A 25,130-nucleotide genomic window follows, 5' to 3' on the forward strand; every position below is an offset into this window, starting at 1 on the left:
TGTCTTCTCCAGACTCAGAAGGAGCTCCATCAGCATGTGCCAATGGTTTGTAATGACAAAAGGATGAATGGAAATAAAGTCTGACGACTTGAGTGAGAAAACTGTAGTTCTGCCTGCTCAGATGAAACGAAAAGCTCCTAAAGAGATCACTAGAAAAGCAAATGAAGATAGGAAGAGAAAAAGGAACGTGGGTGTAGAATATGTTACTGAGAAAGACAAAATTGTTCCTTCAAGGGAATGCAAATTTTTAGGTAAATGTAAAATGAAGTGTTCATCTCATTTTAAGAACGATATAAGGAAGAAAATTTTCCGAGAGTATTTAGATTGCAGTTCTATGATAAAAGGATCGAATGTGTGTGAGACTTGTACGATGCAAAAAACTAACCACTGTATAAAGGAAGACTCTATCTCCTAGTAAACAAAAGTTTAGGTATGTGATTTATAATTGCCACCTGTGAATAGATAGTAAATCCTACTTCCTAAAACTCTAGGGGAGTCTAAAAAGTTCTTGGAAATGAATCTTCATAAAATGCGAGCCTCAATATAACTTCTCTGGAGTACATCCTTCTTCAAATAAGTAGTCTGAGAATGCTATTGCGAGAGTTCATCAGCACATTGACTATGTTCCAAAATAAGAGAGTCATTACAAGAGACATGTTTCAGAGAAGATAGATAATTTGTATAAACAAAAGCTGCCCTAAATAAGGGTTCGATAGATCGGCCTACTAATCAATTCATAAAGAATAATAAGTAAACAAAACAATTTTGTGACAATACTTACCTTCCTACTATACATTGAAGAAACTGTGCGAGGAATATAAAAAAACAGCCAGATAACATCAATCCTGTTGGACATCCCAAGTATGAGAAATATTTCATCTACTGAATATCACAACAAAAATACCAAATTAAAGATACATGTGGAGGTATGACAAGCTTCAAATGCAGCTACCTGGAGCTCCAGAAGATCAAAAGCTCATCGAAGATGCTTTGAGAATACATCAAGATAATGCTGACAAAGCATACCTATCCAAAGCAGCTGACAAGTCAAAATAGAGTCAAAAGAAGCAAACTGTAGTTTTCGACCTGCAGTAATGCCTACCAACACCAAATCAAGTAAAAGGCAATTATGGACATATAATTTGACAATTCATTATTGTAACACTGCTATATGTGGCAAGAAACTATAGCCGAAAGGAGGACAAATCAAATTGCATCCTGTATATACAAATATTTGTTCTTCAAATGAAAACAATAGGTTAGAACAAGTCGTTCTATTTCGGTACAGCAGGAGGTCAAAATAAATATAGTCTTATGGTGGCTGTGTTTCTTGTATTCATGACAATGGAAAACAGGAAAATAAAGCAGATTGACCACAAACTGCTGATTCTGGGTTACACCCATTTGAGATGTGACTTGGACCACTCAGGTATTGAGAAAAAGAAGAAAACAAGTATGTTTCAAATATACCACTCTAATGACTGATATCAGCTAATTAGAACGTGCGGAAAGAACATACTATTCAAAGTGACAGAGATGCAACAATCAGATTTTTATGATTTTGCAGCCCTCCTACATACAGTGCTACAGTCAGGACAGAAGAATTCTGATGGTAACAATTTTGTGTGAAATGAGATCCGATGCTTTCATTATCAACAAGGAAGGAACTACCTGGCAAAGTAAAAACGGATCTGAATGAAGAGATTCCTTTTAAGAAACTGAACTACCACCATAGAGGCCGTAAAACCACTGAGCCCATACAATTTTCCATATGTGATGGCCCTCTGAGCAAAAGTAAACAAGAAAAAGGATTCTGAAGATCCTATTCTTTACATTCCCAAGATTTATGGGGAATTTTCACCAGATGTTCTTCTAGACGAAGATGAAACAGAAGAGTTTTAAATGCTGTCAAGATGGCATTGTTGACATGTTCTACTTTATAATTGGATTGCTGTAACATTCTTAGTCATTATTCATTCCATCAAAGAAAAAGGACTCATTTTTTTTTAACATCAAAATAAACTATTGAAATATTTTCAGTAATTGTCAATTAAGTTATTATGATACTTTTGCTTAATATTTATACTGTTGTAGCATTCAGTTAGTTTATGTAATTCAAACATTGATCTCTTGTTGTTCTATATTGCTAATTTTCTCAATAAAATGATTGAACCAAATGGGTTAAGTTACAGTTTCATTGTACTAAAGAGGTTATGTCAGTGATTACACAATAATATTAATTAATTACTTCGCGCCATTTGATGAATATTGTGAATGAATGTATCAAAAGCCAAAGAAACATATATTTTGACATTTACGGTCAATATTCATGTAAAAATATTTACATCTTCATTTATGAGAAAGGTACAAACTTTGTTTTTGTTCTCCTGAAAAGTGAGTAATATTGACTTAATCCCCTTCACACGAGCACCCACACCTGTGAATTAAATATTGGGAACCTAAACTACATACACTTGCTACAAATATAGCATCCATGTTTGGTTCCACATACAACTGTGAACAGTTCTCTCCAAGTTAAGTTATGGGAAATGTAAAACAAGATAGAGACTGGCAATGAACATTTAATTGCTGAACTAAGAATTTCTGTTTCAGATTTTGAACCCAACTTTCAAGACATTGCATATGTAGAAATAAACATCACTGAGAACAATGATGATGATGATGATGAGAATAACATATATTAAGTAATTGATGTAATAATAAATATATAATGCGTGCTATATCTCATTTACAAACATTTAAGTTCTCTTATATTTTTTAGTGTTATACGAGGGAGGATTGAAAAGTAACACACAAAAATTTTTTTTACGGAATACTATTTTGGTTAGGATGTTCAACGTTGGCAGACAGTTCGAATCTTGCACTACACACAGTAATGGCTCAATCAGGTGTCACCCTAGCGCAATAAGCAGTAACTACTGAGTAAAAATGGCATGTGTGCTAGCATTGTCTACTTGTGTAGTCTGTTTTCTATGAGTAAAACGAAAAAGTCTGAGTGAAATATAGGCAATCACCCACCCTACAGTCAAGACTTCGCACTGTCTTTTACCTCTTTGGACCAATGAAGAAATTCCTATGAGGCCAACGCTTCAGTTCAGATGAAGAAGTGGAATCAGTCATGCGCAGGTAGCTATACATCCAGAAAATATAACTTTATGAACGAGGTGTACTGAATCTGATGTCACGATGGGAGAAATGTGTTGAGAGACTTGGTTCCTGTACTGAAATATACGTAGGTAAAACCTGTAGCTTTCTTGTGCATTATTTCGTTCTGCTTACCTATTAAATAGTTTGCTAGAAAAAAATTGTTGTGGGTTATTTTTCGATCCTCCTATGTATTTAAAAAATGTATATCACAGTTTTTTTACCTTTTTTTTTTATTTATATGTCTGTGTATCAATAGTTCATATTGCACACTTAGTACACGTATACAGAAAAATTAATATAACCTTTAAGTTGCTCCCTGTGTATATTTATTAAAGTTTCATAACAAACAGTCACTGCTCATAACAAGGAGATGCAGGTCATAGTTTATATTTCCCCTTCTATTCGGACATCCTAGTAAACAAAATATTGCGTGTTCAGTGTTCCGTGCATAATGGAAAATTATATCCATGACTGCTTCAAGTAACAAACTTATATACAAACAGTAAAATTATGGTACAATCCATTGTTAATATATTTTTAATGATTTTAGAATACCGAATATTGCAATTGTGTAGTTTAGAATACCGAATATTGCAATTGCGTAGAACAGTGGTCAGCAGATTATGCAGTTATGACATCGAACCAAGTTCAGTGTAGATGAGCACCTGAAGAGGAGCAGAGCAATGGGATAAAGGCAAGCTTGTATAATTGGTAGTTAGGGGAAAATTCGTTTAAGTTCTGATTTAATCTATACATTGCCTGTACGTTTAAATGAGTGGATGTCATGGCAGAGATACAGGAGTGACTAGTAAAAGAACATTAACCTCTATATAATCTTTATCAATGTGGGAATATTTATTCTCATTTGTGGAGTATGGGGGTAATGGCAAAGGAAAAGAGTTCAGTCTGTTGTGAGGTACTTCAGAATGTCAAGAAGTTCAATTTACTGAAGGGAGATGATTGGCAGTGTCAGTGCAACAATTGAAAGACAAACTGTTACATAATATGTTTCATTCCAGTTTATAGTTTTAATTTGTGTTCATAGAAATTCCACTATCAATATACAGGGTGGAAGTAAAATAGCCTTGCAGATTCTCAGAGCGAATAGTTCTTGTTATATGTAACAAAAAACTATAATATCATACATCTTGATTACACAACTTTTAACACTATATCACTTCGGAATATGTATTATATGTCTTTCTCGTGTTAAATTCTATCGTACCTGGTTAACATATTTCGGTCTGTTATTGAGCTTCTTCAGAACTGGCTGTTGCTGGTCTTGGCGCCTTTTTTTTTTTTTTTTGTTTTGTTTCCTGTGGGGGTGTGTTTGTGTAGTGTAATGTGGAGAATTCTCAACACACAACTCAATTTCAGAATACACACCACTCTTTGACTCCACATTACACTACACAAACACACCCCCACAGGAAACAAAACAAAAGGTGCCAAGACCAGCAACAACCAGGTACAATAGAATTTAACACGAGAAAGACATATAATACATATTCCGAAATATACATAATATCATATTGGTGCAAAGTTAATAATTTTTTCATTAAAAAAATGTGTTCCCTCAAATTTTTAACAACCTCTTATTTGGCAACTATTGTGAGTAGGATCATGATTTTTTACCATATTGATAGGAAAACTAATAAAGAATAATTTATCCCTCTGGCATATTTCAATAGTATGGGTGGTTTTCGTGTAAATTTAATTTTAGAAACCTCTTAATTCAAGCCACTACATGGTGCGACAGCACATCTAGTGAGACCACCGAGTTCACTGACCTCTTACATCTGTATCACGAGAAGAGTGTGTTAATGGCGATGTTGCTGGACTGCTGAAACTTCAAACTTAATTTTCTAATTAATCACGAAACGTAATATAGGTTTCCTATTCATTTAAGAGTACTCTATTGTCCCTGTCAATCTGCAAGGTTATTTCACTTCCACCCTGTACAGTCGAATTAAAAACAATTAAATAAATTATCTGTCCATGTTTTAAATTATTTATAATGCTATAAATACTATTGTGGATTACCAGGTGCATGAAATCAGATGTACTGGCCTTCACTGTAGCTGTCAATTGAAGCTATCAACACTCCCCTCCTTTGCTCACTCAGAGCCCTGGAGGTTGATATTCTTAAAACAGAGCAAGATTGCTCAGATGAATGATGTCACAGAGCACTGATCTTGTCGATCACTGGTGTAGAAGTTGCTTGAAAGGTACATTAAGTGTTAATGGCAACAAAATCACTTTTAATTGTCTGAAGCAGATTTCTAGAATATCAAATTCAATCAATCAATCAATCTTCTTAATGTATTCAGCTGTTTGCTGACAACATAAAGTCCACTGTAGTCTTTTCAGTTCTTGTTTTTCATGAGAAATGAGGGGTATTTTGATTGGTGTTCATTATAGATGCCTGTTGCTAGTAGCCAGAGTTGGGGTCTAGTCAATACATACTGCAGGGCTGTGTCTTCTGCAACTGGTACTGATGATTTTAATTTACTTCTTTTGTGGTTTATGGATGGACAGTATAGAAGAATGTGTTCCAGATCTTCATCAAGATTATTACACCACAGACAAGTAGGATTATCAGAAATGTGAAATCGGTGTAGGTACAATTGTGTGACAATGTGACCTGTTCTGGCTCTTGTTAAAAATGGTTGAACATGTTTGGGCAAGTTTTTGTACATTTCCAGGTCATTTGGTTTCTTTTGTACAGATTGTAAAATTTTTTCTTTGTCAGAAGAGAGCCAACTGTTGATCCATAGGTTTATAAAATGAGACTTTACTGAAGCAAAAGCACTGGATAGAGATATCACTTGAAGAGTCTTGGTTGCAAATATGTTGCCTGTTTTGCAATATTTTCGACTTTCTCGTTTTCAGGTATACCACAATGACTAGGTATCCAATGAAATGTTATTTCCTTTTGGAGTTTTTTAGTTTACTTAGTTGTTTCTGAATTGGAATAATTTTATGTGCATATAGGTTTGGTACATATTTAACTATATTAAATATAGCCCCCTTGGAGACGGTAAGTATGCAAATAATTTTTCAGAAATTTGAGTAACACACTGAAGAGCAGCATCAATAGCTAGCTATTCAGTGTCAAGACTGGAGGAGGATGAACATAGTATGAAATAACTTTCTTGATATTTTGGAATATAATACCCTGCTCCTGATATCCCATTATTAGGATTTAGAGATCCATCTGTATAAATTTGAAGGTGATCCTTATATGTGCTGTAGAGTAGTTCCATGGCATCTAACTTAAGAATGTATGGAGGATCATTTTTGGAATGATTTCCTGGAATTTGTATGCTATGTTCTGGAATCACACATTTCCATGGAGGAATTTCGTTCACAACTGGAGTTTTAGCAATGAGGTGTCTGTGATATAATTGATATTTTTTCTTTGTTTATTTTATAGAAATTACACAGGATATTACCTGACAGTTTGAAGAACATCTGAGATCTGGATAGGCTTGCAATTTTAAATGTATTTTTAGATCCTTTTGTAATACATAGTGTCTGATTGGTTGAATATTACATTCAATTTCTAGGGTAACAGTTGTAATTTTTGGTACTCCTAGGTACTCCTTCTATGTCGAAGTACAGAAAGTTTTGAGCACAGTGAATTCTACTCAGTGAATTCACCCAAACATTACACAAATAAAAAAATTAATATAACTTGCATCTTCTATTTGTCATTACATTAGTATCATTTTTCCCTTTGTACCATGCTTTAATCCAGATGATGTGATTTTGAATTGAAAGTTGCAGAAACCTTCAAAACAGGCATTACAATTATTTTCGAAACACACTTTGCTTTGGCATTTTTCATTTTCTTACCACTGATAGACAAATTTGAGAGGGAAATTTAAGGTGACTTTGAAACAGATGTCGATATCTCTTTCACCGAGACAGGGTGTAATTTCTTTACATCAGTGGACGATTTTGAAAGATGCGATTAGAGAGATTTTGGACGAGGTGACAGAACTCATTTCTTTGCTGATGCAGCTTTCAATTTCTTTGTACTGAAAGGCGGTGAATTTGAAAGGCGCTTTAGGGTAGACTTTGAAACAGATGTTACAGAAAATTTTTTTGAAGAGGAATTTTTTAGATTTTTAATATTGACAGATGGTGTATCTGCAGATTTTTTTCTTTTAGACTTCGACTCTTCTGAGGGTGTCAACCCTGGGCTGGAAACAAAGTTCAAAGATGTATTCTCTTTTACATCTTCCTGTTTTTGTTGTATTGTATCACTGTCTTTCCTACTTCCAATAGATTTCCTTCTCATTCTCGAGGATGTAGGTGACTTTGAAGCTGGACTTAACTCCAAAGCATTCTTACGTGTTTCCACACTGGGAGATAAGGATGAAGATTTTCCTTTCTCCTTCTTGGCCTTAAATCCTTGCAAAAGCATCAGATCCTTCTTTTCTGGTGTCAACACTGGACTGGCCTCATTGCTTCGTGTATGTTTCCTCTCTTTCTTTCCACTCTGATTTTCAACAGATTCAGTAACTTTCATCTCTGTTATTAACTCTTGTTTGTTTCTTGAGGAAGATGGAGTTCTTGAAACGTTCTTCACTGCTTCAGTCTTCATTTTCTTTGCAGTAGGTGACGATTTGAGTTGCGACTTGCGTTTTATAACCTTAGTAACATTGGGGTGCACCTTAAATTCAATCTCATCATCACTTTCATCGATCTCGAGGACAGGTTTCTGCTCCTTTTCTGATTTCAGGGCGTCATTACTTAACAGCACAACTCCATTTTCTATCTGAAATGTAAACATTTTTACATTAATCTTTAAATGAGAGGACAATGACCACATTCAGCAGAACACATTGCTCAATTATCGCTAAGTCAACGGTCATGTGATGATGAGCAGTTTTGATGAGTTTTTCTGAATGTAATTAAACCGTAAAATGTACTATGTTTGGAAAGTGCAAAGATAACGACTTTTTGAGTTGACGCGATTATTTAGTTTACACAAATTATTGTCATAAAACAGTTTAAAACAAAATAAAATTGACAAATTTATTTTAAACCTCTTTTTGGATGATGGTATGGTAAACATGAACCTAAAAGGAAAAATAGTGCAAAATCTCGCCACAGCGTTTCCTTTTCTGGCAACGAGTACCCATCACTGCTTTTATATATGTTCAGGAAATGAATGATCATTGATTAGTTATCAATGTGATCTTCTGAATGTGACCATTAAGAATGAATGCAAATTTTGAAGTATACAGGAATATATTACAAGCTTACTCATGTTACAACATTACATGTCTTACTTATTCACTGAATTATACAATCTCTGTCATACACTTAAAATGAGACCACCTTTATTCACAACCCCTCAGGGAAATGTCCTACTGAATCCTGCAATTTTCATTTATAAAGAAAGTAACCTGTGATCTACACAACACCTATGAAATGCTGGAATCATATTTCCCATATGTTACTTAAGTGTAGCAGTTCCTCAATACATTAGTGGATGAGATACACCATCATGACTTTAACCTGTTATATTGACCATAACGTTTTTATTTCTATTAACAATGTAACAAAAAAAAAAAAAAAAAAGAAGATAAAAGTGAAAGACCTACAGCATTTACCCGCATAATAGACGCACTTTTTTTTTTTCGATTTTTATAACAAAAAACTAGGATGTGTCCTTTATGCGTGGGGAAAAAGAAACACATGCCAGCTCGAATGCTGAAATAATCGATAGCATACGTAACAATATATGGGCCACGACTAATTTATACATTGATTGCATCACACTTAAGACGATCGATAGTTAGCAGCAGTTGTATAAACAGATGACAACTTGTAACAATGAATAGAGCGACAATAAGACAAGACACTTTATTGTTATCAACACTAGCCTTACCTCATTCACTGTCAGGTTCAGCATCACTGCTATCATTTGTCACAGATTCACATTCCTCTATGCGTCTATTATGCAGGGAATTCTTTTTTAAATTTTAACGCGAAAAATTGGGATGCGTCCATTATGAGGGGGTGCCCATTAAGCAGGTAAATGCGGTATTTCGAACTTAAATACATTTTATATTAGACATAATCAATAATTGCAATAATTAGTGATCAAATGTATAATATGATTTAAGTGAAATCATGAATATACTGTTTACTTCATCATTCACTTTCTTGTACAGGTACGAAATTAAAATGGATGATGCAAGTTACCATTTATTCTCAGTAAACAAAATTCCAAACACTACGTCCAGAAAACAACACGTTCATGAATGACTGCACAGCAGATAATTTGAGTGTATGTACTAAGAATGATAGACAGACCAGCCTCACGGTCTAGGGTCAGAGCTTCCGACTACAGTTCATGAGGTCCCGGGTTCGATTCTCGGTTAGAACACAGGAACATTTTCTTAAAGGGAATTGTTCCTGTGTTCGTCTATGGTCTGGAAATTAGGTTAAGTTTAGATTTAAGACCTCTCCTAGCACTTCATATTCATAATCACCCTATCATAATATCACCGGGGCAACATAACTCTACCTTCCAGGCGCCTCAACCTCAGAAGTGGGTTACAAATAAGCCATTGCCAGGAGAAAATTCCAGAAATGTCGAATGACAAGCTGGTGGCATTGAGTAAAAAAATAAATAAATAAATAAAATAAAAATTAAAAAAAAATTATAGACATAATGAGGATGAAGAGTCTGTAGCCGTTCCACTGGAATAAATATATTCAGACATGTTTTCAATTCCCAAACATAAACATTTAAATGTGTGTCTATGTTGTGTTTCACTATATCCATACTACTCAAAATTATTAGGTTTTAATATTGAAAAAGTATGATTACGTCCAGAATGGAGAAACAAATGTTCTTGAGTATAGTGTAATTATGATATTTTTACAATGATAACAATGTTAAAACAGCTTTTCTGCTCTGTTTTAAATACTGTTGAGTTATATTCTCACATGTTTGCACTTTATCAAAGAGAAATTTCAGATGCTTCAAAATTGAAGTTTCGCGTATTTGTGTACAGAATTGCAAATAAACAGATAGCAGAGGTACAATAAACTGTTAAAATGGAGTCTGTGAACGAATCCCTTTGTAAACAACCACTTGTAATTCAATTTTTAATTGCAGAGAAAAAACTGTCTCTTCCAGGTTATGAGGTGTCTGATGTTTGTGTGATGTCGCATCAGTTTCCTGAAAGACATGAGGGTGGCAAAAAGTGGTCGTCTCATAGCCCGAACATTAATCCATGCGATTACTTTTTATGGGGATTCCTTAAAGAAAATATGTTCCACAGGAAGCCAGAAAATGTAGTGCAACTCAGAGCCCATATAGTGGAGTGGAGTGGAGTGGAAAATGGTGACAAATTTAAGGGTTCATTTGCAAGAGACGGTGAAGAAAAATGGTAGTCATATTAAACATGTTATTCCTTTTAAGAAATATTTGCCACCCTGTAATAATTCTGTACTATTTTTGTACTACTTTAATACAAATAAACTCTATTAAAACAAGAGCAAATATCACGAAGACACGTTTTCATATGTTTCAAACACTTAGCAACAATTCAGTTCCTTTATCATTTTACAAATTATACAGTGCCTACATTTCATCTTCCCCCACTTACAGATGTAGAGTGGACGTGGCAGTGCACAGAGCAGGGTAGATAAAATGTAAGCACTGTATTATTGTTTATTTGTTTTCTTGAACTATTATTCAAAAGACATAGATAAATTAAATCAGAGTGCTCAACTTGTTATTATTTAACTCGACTCTATGAGTAGCTCAAGTCACTAGTGCCTAACCCAAGCAAATGGTGGCATGACTTCGTCAGCATAAGGAAAAAGCTTAACTTATACACATGAATACAGATATCTAAATCCATTTTACAAGTATTATGTACGCATCAGATTACTACGCATCAGTATATGCATCTTCAAATCCAAATACTGTATTTACGCATGTAATTTCCCCCTTTATCTCAAAATTCAGAGGCAAAAAAATTAAGGAAGAAGAAACTACATGACAAAAATAAAATGTTGACAATAAAATGGTCATAAATAACACGACATAATTCATGTAATAATCAAATTAATGTTTAATACTGAATAACTACAAACATATACACAACATGAGTAATTATAGGTAGTTCTGACACTCTTCTTTGTACCACTGTGTGCAGATTATGATGACTGTAGCCTGACCTTGACTACGCTTGGATCATGGTGTTAATCTTCACACATAAAACATTCATATAAAAATTAACTTCCTAGTTATGTAAATAAAATAAACATACTTGTATTTTGCACTCCACTACTTTCATCAGACAATAAATCCACATCATCTTCCTTGTCAGAGTGTATTTCTATGTAGAATGGATGGATAATGACATTGGTTTCTCCATGTGTATTTTTGTGATATTTGGAATCTTCACATATCAGTAAGAGATTCTTGCAAGGAAAAAATGTGTCCATTTTTTATGTAAAAGGGGAGGGGGATTATGCGAAAAAAATAACATTCTGAAAAATATATCCTTAAACCATGGGGGGGGGGGGGGAATTATGCGAGTAAATACAGTAAGTGACCTGAAGATAGAAAAGTTTCAAGCAGGATGCCATTTTTAATGAACATCTGAAAGTAGCACAACATATATTTGCTCGAACCTAGATCAAACTATTTAAAAAATCTACGTAAAGATTAATTTTTGGTCCTATAGAATATATCTGTTATGGTAACAATGATTATTGGAGAAAAATTCGCTCTGGCGCCAGGGATCGAACTCGGGTCCTTGGTTCTACGTACCAAGTGCTCTAACCACTGAGCTACGCCAAAGTTCAATCCACAGCACTGGATCGAATCTTTCTCCTCTAGTGTTTTCCCTTTGTGGCCTGACTCCAAGTTCGACATATATGTAGACATATATCAAGTCAATTGCCATTATACAAGGAGCACACTCAATTGAGTGACTTGGTGGCCAGGATTTCACAGTAATATGCACTGTTGGGCAAAGAATCTATGCTCAATCTACACTCAATTAAGTTCGCTCCTTGTATAATGACAGCTGACTTAATATATGTCTACATACCGGTATATGTCGAATTTGGAGTCAGACCACAAAGGGAAAACATTAGAGGAGGAGGATTCGATCCGGTGCTGTGGATTGAACTTCAGCATAGCTCAGTAGTTAGAGCACTTGGTACGTGGAATCAAGGATCCAGGTCAATCCCCGGCGCAGGAGCAAATTTTATTAATGTAGATTCTTTGCCCAACAGTGTATATTACTGTGGAATCCCAGCCACCAAGTCACTCAATTGAGTGCGCTCCTTGTATAATGGCAGTTGACTTAATATATGTCTACATATATGTCGAACTTGGAGTCAGGCCACAAAGGGAAAACATTAGAGGAGAAGGATTCGATCTGGTGCTGTGGATTGAACTTTGGCATAGCTCAGTGGTTAGAGCACTTGGTACGTAGAACAAAGAACCCGGGTTCGATCCCCAGCGTCAGAACGAATTTTTCTCCTCTAATAATCATATTTAACAAATGTTCATAGATTGGAATGATTCAAGAAGAGTAGGATGTCGAACATCAAGGTGATGTATAAGAGAAAAGAAGACACTACCGGTACCGTCCCAGACCCATCAAGAAGCATCATCTTAGAAAGAAGCTCTTTACAAAAATCCTCACAAACAGATTGAATCAGGGAACGGAAAATATTATTCTGAAGAACAGTTTGGGTTCAGAAAGGGCAGGTCAGCTCTGCAAGCAATATCAAATTTATTTGAGGACATCGAAGAAGCTTCTATAAAGAGAAAAGGTAAACTATATGCTGTTTTCATTGATTGAAGGCCTTCAACTGGCTCAACAGATCAAAATTGAAAATTAGATGGCATGAATGGGAAAAGAAAACTACTGAACTAGAATCATAACAGCAATATTCCAATATGATGATAATACAAGGCAATATAAGCCTCTCTGAGAGCATGAATGATATACTACAAGGAGACCGACCCACTGAACCCACTTTTCTTTTAGTATCGGGACTGCAGATTATTTGGCAATGAAGCAAGTAGTATGTGTACATTTCATGTAAGTAAAGGCTGGTTCACAATAAGCCGGGAACGGAAACGACAACGAGAACGGGAATAATGTTAAAATAAATGTATTTAAATGTGAGTATTCACAGTAGTTAATTGTGAATGCTCACATTTAAATACATTTATTTTAACAATATTTCCATTCCTGTTCTCGTTGTCGTTTCCGTTCCCAGTTTATTGTGAACCAGCCTTAATCTGTACTCATATTTTAAGGGGAATTATTAAGCTTTTTTTTTAAATTATAGTTTAAGATTAATTTTTTATGTTTTCTTTGACTCACTTAAGTTTTAGCCTTGTAGATTGAAGTTTTACTATGAAACAAAAGGAACCTGTTGTAAAATGGTATTATGTTCTGGAGCTCCATTAATCACATGAAATTAGTTCATCTTTCAGCGAGATAGAATACTTAGCTATGGATTTTACTTCTGCAGAAATAATATTTTCACATGTAAATTTTGTATAGAGAGATTCTTCAAAATTAAATTGAGTTCAGAGTTACTTTTGCGACATACATGTTCCAATAACAAAGTTCACATCAAAGAACAAATGCTTTTTAGTAACAAATTCATTTGAGAGATTAGAGAAACATTTACTGATCCTTATTTTACAATTCTCCTTACCTGGCAATCCAACTCAATACCGCTTTTTTCAAGTTGTTTCTTAAGTTTTTCCAATTGTTTGTTCCTGATTTGGAAGTCTTCTTTTTCTTCTGCTGGCGTGAGTTTTCTGTTAGTCTTCATAACAGTTTTCTTTCGATTTTCACTTCGAAGACAGTTTCCAGGACGGATATTTGTATTTCTGAACATTCCTCGACCTACACTGTCTCCAGGGATGTACTCAGCTGTAAAAGGAAATTTAGTAAGATATTCAACATGTATTCATAAAATACTTTTCTGTAACAGTCAGAAAGTAGTAACATCAATATCAATGTTATTGCTGCTGCAAAAACCAGTTTCATAGTTAACTTCTGGCATGACAAAAAGATTTAAAAGATCATTACAATAACAATTTTTTTTTATCATTATCGTCTTCACTTTTCACTTCTTCTCCTACTCTTTCTCCCTTTACTTAAAGCAGCTCTGAATAGTGATTCTTTCAGTTTTCTTATTATGTGTTAATAATCTTCAAGGAACGACCACTCACACAAATTGAGGGAAAGAAGATAAAGGTGGACACTGAAAAGTATCCTTTTCTCAATTGTACTATCAGGAACTGGAATGCTTTCCCTGTAGACTTACTAAAGGTTTTACCAATAACCAAGAATGTATTTAAAAATAGGCTTAAGGACTTTACTAATAGAGGTAGTTTGTTATTTGAAGTGTTGTATCAGTGAAGTGTGAAGTGAGTTGTCAGTGAAGTGTGTTGTGTAAGTGAAGTGTGTTTCTGCCGGTGATGTTTTATAGTTTATAGTGGCAGTGCAATGTATTTGAACAGTGAAATGTTTTTGAAGTGTTAGTGAAATCAGGGTAGAATCAGTGAAATGTGTTGTAGTTCCAGTACAGTGAGTGAGTTATCAGCGAAATGAGTGTAATGCTGAAAGGTACTTGTGCAGGTATGAACATATAATACTCGTGGGTTTTAGTTTGAACTTAGGGTTAAGATAAGTGGCGGCTGATTGACTGAGGCAAGTGAGGCCGGGCCTCAGTCACTTGGCTTAACTGAAATCAAATTTTGTTTCTATGTAATGTATTAGTTATTTGAATGAAGCATATATCGCTGTAGAAGCATTTGAAAACTTTGTGATGTATGTAGACCTGTTTTGCAGTAAAATTTGTTCATGAGGCCAGGATTGCTCGTGCCGGGTCTGCTTCTGGATTTTCGTTTGTCTTCGCGGGCTTTTGACGTTGCGCTTTAAACGTTGTAACTGAGGCACAATTCGTCTGGCCTAGTCAAGTTTCACTCCTCTCAACCATGGGCCGGCCTCAAGGGTAGAGTGGGGTGGGAATAGGGTGACTTGTCTTCCCAAATAGGCCATAAATAACAAACATTCCAGCTCTTTGGCAGGCAGAGACCCACACTATTCTCTCCTCTTATGTCTTAGTTTATGACTTAAGCGAGGGCGTTGTACTATTGTACTTCGTGTAGTGAATCTGGGTCAATGTTGTTATGCATTTCGGGAAAATATAAACAGAAACAAATGCCAGAAATAATGTTGGTGTACTTAATTCATTGTTAGAGTGTCCTTTTTCGAGAAGAAATAATATTGAAAGAAAGGAAGTTTTAAATAAAGAGAGAGCCGACCGAGATACCTATGACATCGCTGACAATTTTTCTGACAGACAATCTTAAAACGCGAGTTTCTATTGCATCCTGGTATGGGCAACATAAATGGTTAAGTGGTAATGTGGTGCAAAATAAACTTCTCTGTTGAAAAGAAAGAAAGAGAAATTTCAACACATAATGTGGGTTGCTTCATCACACTGAAACAGTCACTGAAACTCGCAGCATAACAGCTTAGGCCTATTTGGTGAGTGAAATTATTATTTTTTATTACTAGTAATAATAATAGACTAATAATAATAATAATAATAATAATAATAATAATAATAATAATAATAATAATTATAATTATAATAATAACAATACAGTAATAATGATATTAATAATATAACAACAATAATAATTAATATCATAAATAAACATTTTCTATCGGAGGCACTTAAACTAGTTGCATCTGGCCTCACCGAGGATTTGGATCACCGGCCGCTACTGGTTAAGATACAAATTAGATTTACTTTAAATGTTATTTTAAGTGATTGTGCTTCATTTAATTTAGGATGCTCCCTGTTATTCGTATTATTATTATTATTATTATTATTATTATTATTATTATTATCATTATTATTATTATTATTATTAATTGTATTTTTTATTAATTGTGTTTATTATTAATTGTCATTATTGAGTGTAATTAGTTACCACTGCCACCGGGTATATACCCATTTGCAGTGTGGTTATAATTAAACTGATGGTGTTCAGCGTGGCACAACAGACACTAATGATAGTAGGAGTGTGAAACCTCGTAGATATGCTAATTAACCAATGTGCTTGCGAATTATACAAAAAAAATAATTAGTTCTAAGTCTCGCCACCAAGTGTAAATATGGTGCTGTAAGTCTGTAACTCTGACTTGAATGCCTTTCATTTTTACTATTACCAGTCATTTCATGCAAAATGAAGTTCAAAATAGATTCTAACTTATTTTTATTAGATGAGGTTTTTAGTTGGCTATTTAACAAAGAAGTCAGTAATGAACAGTTCTCCACATACACACGATCCATTTACTCCAATACCAGCATATCAATAAGCTAAAATTCGGTGTGGAAATCTGTACCTTTAAGCAGTCTGCCACACATAAGATAATTGTTCATTGTCTCTGCCACCACCTGAGCCACTTCTGAATATAAGAATTCAATGAAGGCATAGCCCCTTGGATTTCCAGTCTGAAAGAAATGTGCATTTCAGTTAATAAATAATTCGAACTACATCTCTAACAATTTTATATATTTGACCTTCTTTCCAACACGGCCTACTTGATGCTCCCTTCTCTTCTTTGTATACGGCCTTGACAATAGTAAACATTCTGAAATTGGTTAATTTCTCAATTCCATCACGAGGTGCTGTCTGCCAAGGTTGGTGTCCACAGAAGAAAAAATAAATTATTAAAGAGTAATAATAACACTTATAAATAATAAATAAGAAAGTAATAAGTATTATTACTGTTTAGTTCTGTTAATTATGGTAAAAGCGTGAGTATAAAAGCAGGAAAGGTAACACATAGTAACCTGTTCATGATGACAGAGGCGTAATTTTGTAGTTCATTCACTGGGTAGGACCACTAGGCTAAACTACGATGTTTCAAAGCAATCACTTGGGTAATTATTTACCATAACTTGTACAAGTTTTATAATTTCACTCACTGCACTGATACATTTGACTTGATATTGCAGATTCAAGAATCATAGTTTCAAGATTTTGCAACTCAGTGGATTATAAGCCGCATTCTTCGAAGGAACAAGCTTTTTAGTTAAAGCTGCTGCAATGTTATCTACAAGTGGCATAACAAATTTCACAGTAATGATATTAGCAAGTCGTTTTTGGCCGTCTTCATCACAAATTGGCATTGCAAGACAGGGCATCTACACAGTAACGGCTCAATTTCTGAACACAAATTTTCTAATATATTCTTGTTCAGTATTCTCTTTCGATGATTAAGAAGCTGATCTAGAATAAATTTTGCATCAATACTGCCTTCATCGGCCTCTTTCTTTACATTTTCCAGTTCCTTATGTAACGGATCTCTTTCAATTAGTTGGAGTTTTTCGGTTGTTTTCGTTATCTCATTTTGCTTCTCTTGTAACACCTGATTAAGTCGTGTAATTTTCACATGCAATCTGTTAATATTTCTTTTTAGCTCGTCAAAGTTGACAACGTCTGTTTGCGTCGCTTTATGGTCATTTTCAACTGGGAAGAAGGGAATGTCATTAACTGATACTGAGCCACTCGAAATATATTGTTCAAATAGTGAAAAACCTATATTACTAAAAGAACTGCGTTTCTTGGGTGGAGGGAGATCAGTTTTAGTAATTGTTCGTCATGGTCTTTAGATATGTCACTTTATACCTAGGATGATGAGGGAATATTGTTCGCACAGCATTTGGTTTTAATCGTCTAAATTTCCCATTACTAGAATAATCTTCTTCCCTGAAATGTAAACTACAAACGACTGAAGATGGGGAGTTGCTTTTGGAACAAAGTCTTGGCATGAAATCACTTTAAGCCATTTTCGCATCTTTTCCTTCCTTACTTAGAGCTTTTAAGGAACCCAGAGGTTCATTGCCACCCTCGCAGAAACCCGCCATCGAGCCCTATCCTGAGCAAGATTGATCCAGTCTCTACCATCATACCCCGCCTCCCTCAAATCCATTTTAATATTATCCTCCCATCTACGTCTTGGCCTCCCCAAAGGTCTTATTCCCTCCGACCTCCCAACTAACACTCTATATGCATTTCTGGATTCGCCCATACATGCTACATGCCCTGCCCATCTTAAACGTCTGGATTTAATGTTCCTAATTATGTCAGGTGAAGAATACAATGCGTGAAGTCCTGCGTTGTGTAACTTCCTCCATTCTCCTGTAACTTCATCCCTTTTAGCCCTAAATATTTTCCTAAGAACCTTATTCTCAAACACCCTTAATCTCTGTTCCTCTCTCAAAGTGAGAGTCCAAGTTTCACAACCATAATGAACAACCGGTAATATAACTGTTTTATAAATTCTAACTTTCAGATTTTTGGACAGCAGACTGGATGATAAGAGCTTCTCAACCGAATAATAACACGCATTTCCCATATTTATTCTGCGTTTAATTTCCTCCTGAGTGTCATTTATATTTGTTACTGTTGCTCCAAGATATTTGAATTTTTCCACCTCTTCGAAGAATCAATCTCCAATTTTTATATTTCCATTTCATACAATATTCTGGTCACGAGACATAATCATCTTTCCCTCTCACTCAGAAATTCGTGGAATGATATTATTCCTCCACTCTTTTTTCTACTCGAAGTACACAATGGTACACAATAATACGTCATTTTGAATCATATCACAATAAACTCACATACCAGTAGAAAGAAGCACAATATTACTAAGTATAATCGTACAAGAAACCATAAACACATTCCTCAGTGAATCTTGGCAGTCAGTGCCATCTGGCGGGAATTTCATCCTATTCTCGATTACAGCTTTAACACAGGGATCAAAATGAATTGTCAAGGCCGGTAAAGAGAAGCAAAGCAAGCATCAAGTCGGCCGTGTTTCCAACAACAGTACAATAACAGTATCCTCAACTACATTCAGAAATGCATTACAAGACACTCTAAATATATTACAATTCGTTTGTACTCTGCAGCTGTCACAAACACAACAATTTCATTGTATCATAAATTCACAATGTAGTTCTTGTGCATAAGCCAATTACAGACATGTTGAGCGATGCTGAATTTATGAACTTGTCCAAGATATCAGACTAATTTAAAATATTTTATCTCAAATAAGGAGCTACTAAAAGAAAAATGAAAGAACCGAAATTCAGCAGGATTTACGAATTATTAAATCTCTTAATGGAACCTGCGATATGACTCCAATGCGAAGTGATGGAAATTAAATTAAATCAACCTAACCTAAACTTGTTTTAACTCATTACTACCAGGGAAGCTCACCAAGTGATAATGGATTTTCACAACGATTTTTCCATTTTAAATAAAAAATATCCCTATAAATTTCTACATCTGGAGAAGACCTAGCCTTCGAGATATGAAATTTTCAAAATAATTGCTTCACATCATATAAGTCTCATTTCTACATTGCCATTGGGAAGAAGAAAATGTGTAATGCCCCAAATGTTTATGTATTGTCCTAAAAATCCAGGAAGCTTATGTAAACTCATCTCTTCAAGTTTTTACAAGAAGTATATTTTACATCTGTCAGTGATCATTGCATTCTTTGGTAGACTTGTACACCAGTTTCGAGGTAAACAGGCTATAGAAAGAATAACTCCAGAAGGTAAAACGGTGGAAGTGTTAACAATTCCAAAGTACATAACTCCAATTGTTCAAACCCTTGATGTTTATAGCTTTAGGCCTTGGAAAAATTTCATTCAGAAGTTCTGTGATAGTTTTTTGTTACTTGGCATGAATATTATATTGCATCAGAGAGATAATGTGATAAAATTGCAGTCTTCAACATATAATCAGTTTTCATTTCTTAGATTTATTTAATGTTAATGTTATGTTTTATTTAATGACGCTCGCAACTGCAGAGGTTATATCAGCGTCGCCGAATGTGCCGGAATTTTTTCCCGCAGGAGTTCTTTTACATGCCTGTAAATATACTGACATGAGCCTAACACCTAAAGGATGAAACCAAGCACACTTAAATGCCATCGACCTGGCCCGGGATCGAACCCGCAACCTTGGGCATAGAAGGCCAGCGCTTTATACCAACTTGCCAACCAGGTCGACTAGATTTATTTATTTATTTATCTATTACTTTGCTAATAATTGTAACATAAAATATAATATATACAGAAAAACTTTAGCTCGCCCCTGAAAGAGAACTCGTGCTCAGGGGCGGATTCCTGAATTGAAATTAATAATTATACAATACAATTTGTCTTATATCTATTGTGCAATTATAGTATATAAATTTAAATTTACAATTTTTCAATTTTTATAAAATCCATACATAACTTTTTAAATTTAATACTAGAACTATTAGAATTGACAAGATTAGGATATTTAAATATAAATTTGTTATATATTCTTGGGCCTAAATTACTACTATGATTAAATGCTGTAACAGTGTTGCATTTTGGTTCAAACAATCTTAAAGAATTCATACCTTTTGTTTCATAACTATGAGAATACAATTCAAAATTATTTCGATTTTTATGTATGAATTTTTTTAATACAATATAATAAATTTGTCTTACGTTAAGTACATTAAAGTCTAGAAACAAATTTTGAGATGGAAAATCAATAGGTTTATGAAGACATATTTTAATTATTTTCTTCTGTAATAAATAAAGTGGATTAAAATTGGATTTAAATGAGCTACCCCATCCTATAATTCCATACATAATTACCGATTGAAATAAAGTTAAATATATTGCACATAATAAACTTATTGACAAATAATTCCTCAATAAAACAAAATAATACACTATTTTACGTAATTTATTACAAAGGTAATTAATGTGTTGGTTCCATTTTAAATGATTATCGAAAATTATGCCTAAATACTTAACTTCAGAGGACTCTTTAATGATCGGACATTTACACTGTATAAGGCAACAATCAGAATTATGTAATTTAATACTTAATATAGATGTAGGAGGTTTGTTACATTTTTCAGACAATGAGAATGGAATAATTATGGTAAAATGGATATGTAAATATGTTTAAATATGGCTGGCTTAAAGACCAGAGGCGTATTTAGGCCTAGGCAGACTAGCCAGCTGCCTAGGGTGGCAGATTTGAGGGGGTGGTTTTTAAGCTATTATTGTTAATTTTTATATTTTTTAAATTTTATTCATAACTTTTTAAAAGAGTACATAAACTTAAATGCACAATGAAAAGGATATGAATGACATTGGCAACAATCAGGTCAAATTTAATCAATGTTCCACCAACGGAAAAAGGACAGTTTTTTAATAGTAGTGACACAATGCGATCATAGCATTTTTTTCAATGCTATGCCCTCTCACCGTGATAGTCTCACGTGATAACATTAAAGAACTTACTGGTATTGTATTAGGATACGTTAGGAAGGCAAATTTCGTTGCTCACAATCATAAGCTTTGTGATGAGATAAGTCTGTCATAAGAGTAGCCAGTATCAACACTCAATAATGCCCATTCAGACTTAAATTCAAAGAAAATACCGCCAGCTATTGTATCAGCCAGACGCTTGGCAGTACAATTTAATTTGAAATGGTAAAGAGTGCAGTTGTTTTGTACCTAGGTGATTTATATTTTAATATTCATTATAAGGAGTGATAGTCGGAAAAAGCTGAGTGGTTCTCAATACCGGAAACACTTCTGATTGAGGTTCTGGCTGATATGTACATCTATTATCAGATAGTATATCTCACTTGACGATATGTGTCAGAGGAAGAACTGCATCTGAAATCTAATTAGTGTAATATGTAGCTAGTCAGCAATGTATGCAAAGGAGGGAGGTCACCCTACCCCATTATCTCCTGGCCTAGTTGCCTTATGAGTGATACCTTCATGGTGTCACTTGTGGGGTCCAGATCTGTCTTCGGACAGTTGACCAAACAACAATACTGGAAACTCGCAAAAGACAAGGCAATAAAAAAAAAATAAAAAAAAAAAAAGGAAACTGTGAGAAAGAGTGCAAAAATAGATGTGCTATTTAAAGAACAAACACAACCAGCTTGTTCCATTTCGAGTCCAGATTTATCAGTGTGTTTTCTTTTTTTTTTTTTTTTTGTAGGTTATTTTACGACGCTTTATCAACATCTTAGGTTATTTAGCGTCTGAATGAGATGAAGATGATAATGCCGATGAAGTGAGTCCGGGGTCCAGCACCGAAAGTTACCCGCATTTGCTCATATTGGGTTGAGGGAAATCCCCGGAAAAAACCTCAACCAGGTAACTTGCCCCGACCAGGAATCGAACCCGGGCCACCTGATTTCGCGGCCAGACGCGCTAACCGTTTCTCCACAGGTGTGGACTCCTGTTGTTTACTGTATGTTGGCTGCAATGGACAGACAATAGCCTGCTTATTTGAAAATGAAAAATGTTCAATACAAACAAAACCAGTGAAACAAATATAACTGGAATAAAGATTGCACATACTTATTTATACGAGTTAGCTACTAGTATTTACCTTTTGACTTCTGACAAGGTTTAATCGAGTGACTCTACCAAATTGATTGAAATATGAGGACATTTCTTCTTCTTGAAATCCACGTGGTATATGTCTCAGTATAACAACACCCCTGCCATGTGGTTTCCACGTTTGCTTTCTGGTTTGAAGATCAACTTGTTTTGTTTTCCCCAAAATCACCTTTCTTCCTTTCACTTTCGACGTAGCATCATTTTCATCAAGAATCTTCAGTTCCTTTCTCTGGAAAAGTTATATAGGTTACAACATAATTAATTAATTAATTAACATACATTAGCTTACACATTAACTGTAAATAACAATGTATCTAAACAAACATAAATTTGGGATATAATTAACCTTGCAACCAATTTTAGCTTCATTATAAATTAAGAGCTACATAGTTTCATAGCATATTACCTTAATGAGAGGTCTCAAACTTTTTACTGCTTTCGTAAAAGCAGATTGTGCAGATTTATCCAGTGCAATATTGTGAGCCATTTCTGGAGATGTAATTTTCATAAAGTTCAGAATTAAATAACTTCACAAAATATACTAAAAACACAAGGAATCAACAACCACATTAACCATCAAATACACAACATAACCAAACGTTTTCCCAAGTCCCAGAGAGCCAACTTCCCACACCGGCAGTCCTGAATCCTTGCAGTTACGGAACACTATCAGGTTCGCCAACATGATATTCTCCACAAAATAGACCTACAACCAATGCGACGTACCTTTCATTTGATGAGATTTTCAGCATACGCTAGGCAGTTATTTGTCAGTTTATACTTGTATCAGTTTTTTTTTATAAAATATATTATTAGTCTTCGTATTCAATGTGTAGTGTACATGTAAGATTAAATTTTTTTATTTCCTTGGCTACGTTCATAAAATGTTATACTCTTATGGTGCATCTATTCTACATGGTTCAACCACAGTCTACTATATACAGTCACGAACACGTCTTTGGAACGTCTTTGGTCACGAAGCTTGAGTTTTGAGGATGCTAGAAACAATTGACTGTGACGGTTCTATTTTGCATTGCCTGTAATGAGGCGATATTAGCGATCCTAGTGGTGAGCAACAGTCTAATGTTTGCATATTTACTACGTATTGAGCTTCGCGACTGTATATACTAGACTGTGGTTCAACTTTTCTCTCAACTTTACGCATTCAAGCAATGAATGCAAGATTGATGTTTAGATGTCGGAAGACTTATACTACTAATGCACGCAATTCTGGTATTCTTCATTGGAAATAAATTTGAAAAATTTTTATTTGAACCTCTAATGAACTTCGCAGCATTTGCTACACAAGCCACTAGTTATGATATATAAGTAAATGGTTTGTCTCGACACCATTTTATTTATTAACCCTTGCCCGGAAAAACAATGTATCTAACAATTTGTTATTTTTGAGAAAAATGAGAAAATGTGTTGGTGGTAAACTTTTCCCTTCATTATTGTATTTATATAAACATATGTGAATACTGTGGCAGATACATTCATTAAGTACCCCTAAGACATCATATTCATTGTTGTAAGAGATTGTTTGTGACCACATCAATGGAAAAACGATGTATATGCATAATGATGATACATTGTTTTTTCCATAAAACGCTTTTCTTCTTGTATTACGGATGCGAATTAATTTTTTTATGTAAAATTAGGTGCCACCGAATATAAAAATAATACTAAAATAAATTTCTCTCCCAAAATTGGTCACATGGCGTGGAAGATATGCAGTACAAGGTATGAAAAAAGAAGAAGGAAATAATGCCAATACAATACTACAATGCAGGCACAATAACAATAGTAAAATGATCTACCGTTTTGGAGTAACAGCATGCCTGACCGTGGAATGACAGGGACCCGGGTTCTAATCCTGGTTGGTCAAATTACCTAGTTGAGGTTTTATCCAGGGTTTTATCTGAACCCATTACGAGCAAATGCTGGGTAACATTCGACACTGGGCTCTGGACTAATTTCGCTGGAATTATCACCTCCATATCATTCAGACGCTAGATAATCATACCAGTTGATAAAGCGTCATAAAATAAACCGCTAAAAACAATAAAATGTTCAGTGTTTTAGACGTCATTGTTGTTCCTTTGTGCCATCACCATTAGTGGTAACTAAGGCTCTGTAAAAGTCAGCCAGGTCTCAGATACCGACACATGTCCAGAAGATCACGTAATTTTTGTAGTTTGATTGGAATAGTACTGAAGTACAATGACTGCAAGTCCAGGTTACGTAGGGCATGAAATTTCGCCATGACGTTGGATTTTCTTCCACGTTTGAGACTGTCAGGAAGAATAGAACAGGTTCTTCACGACGCCAGCTCATTATGATAGGAACGCATTGAAATATGTCCAGAATCATCAGATATCAATTTTATTCACAATAACTCTGTGACTTTATCCTGTGATGGTCTGATG

General features: G+C 34.7%; 1 protein-coding gene across 1 annotated transcript; it reads right to left on the bottom strand.

Annotated features, from left to right (window-relative positions):
- Positions 1 to 4,073: 4,073 nt before the first annotated feature.
- On the bottom strand, positions 4,074 to 23,365 carry LOC138700018 (MKI67 FHA domain-interacting nucleolar phosphoprotein-like). Its single transcript, XM_069826303.1, has 5 exons — positions 23,108 to 23,365; positions 22,691 to 22,930; positions 16,611 to 16,719; positions 13,897 to 14,117; positions 4,074 to 7,954 (listed from the first exon to the last, which is right to left on the bottom strand). The coding sequence occupies exons 1-5, from the start codon at positions 23,207 to 23,209 to the stop codon at positions 7,175 to 7,177; spliced, it is 1,452 nt and encodes a 483-aa protein (XP_069682404.1). The 5' UTR covers positions 23,210 to 23,365; the 3' UTR covers positions 4,074 to 7,174.
- Between the last annotated feature and the right edge of the window lie 1,765 nt (positions 23,366 to 25,130).

The sequence above is a fragment of the Periplaneta americana genome, chromosome 5 (genome assembly GCF_040183065.1).
Source record: "Periplaneta americana isolate PAMFEO1 chromosome 5, P.americana_PAMFEO1_priV1, whole genome shotgun sequence".
Lineage (NCBI taxonomy): Eukaryota > Metazoa > Arthropoda > Insecta > Blattodea > Blattidae > Periplaneta > Periplaneta americana.

Coding starts and splice junctions, on each gene's coding strand:
- LOC138700018 (XM_069826303.1), bottom strand. CDS start 23,209: ATGAAAATTACATCTCCAGAAATGGCTCACAATATTGCACTGGATAAA. Junction 22,931..23,107: donor GTTTGAGACCTCTCATTAAG/GTAATATGCTAT, acceptor TAACTTTTCCAG/AGAAAGGAACTGAAGATTCT. Junction 7,955..13,896: donor GTATTGAGTTGGATTGCCAG/GTAAGGAGAATT, acceptor TTTACATTTCAG/ATAGAAAATGGAGTTGTGCT.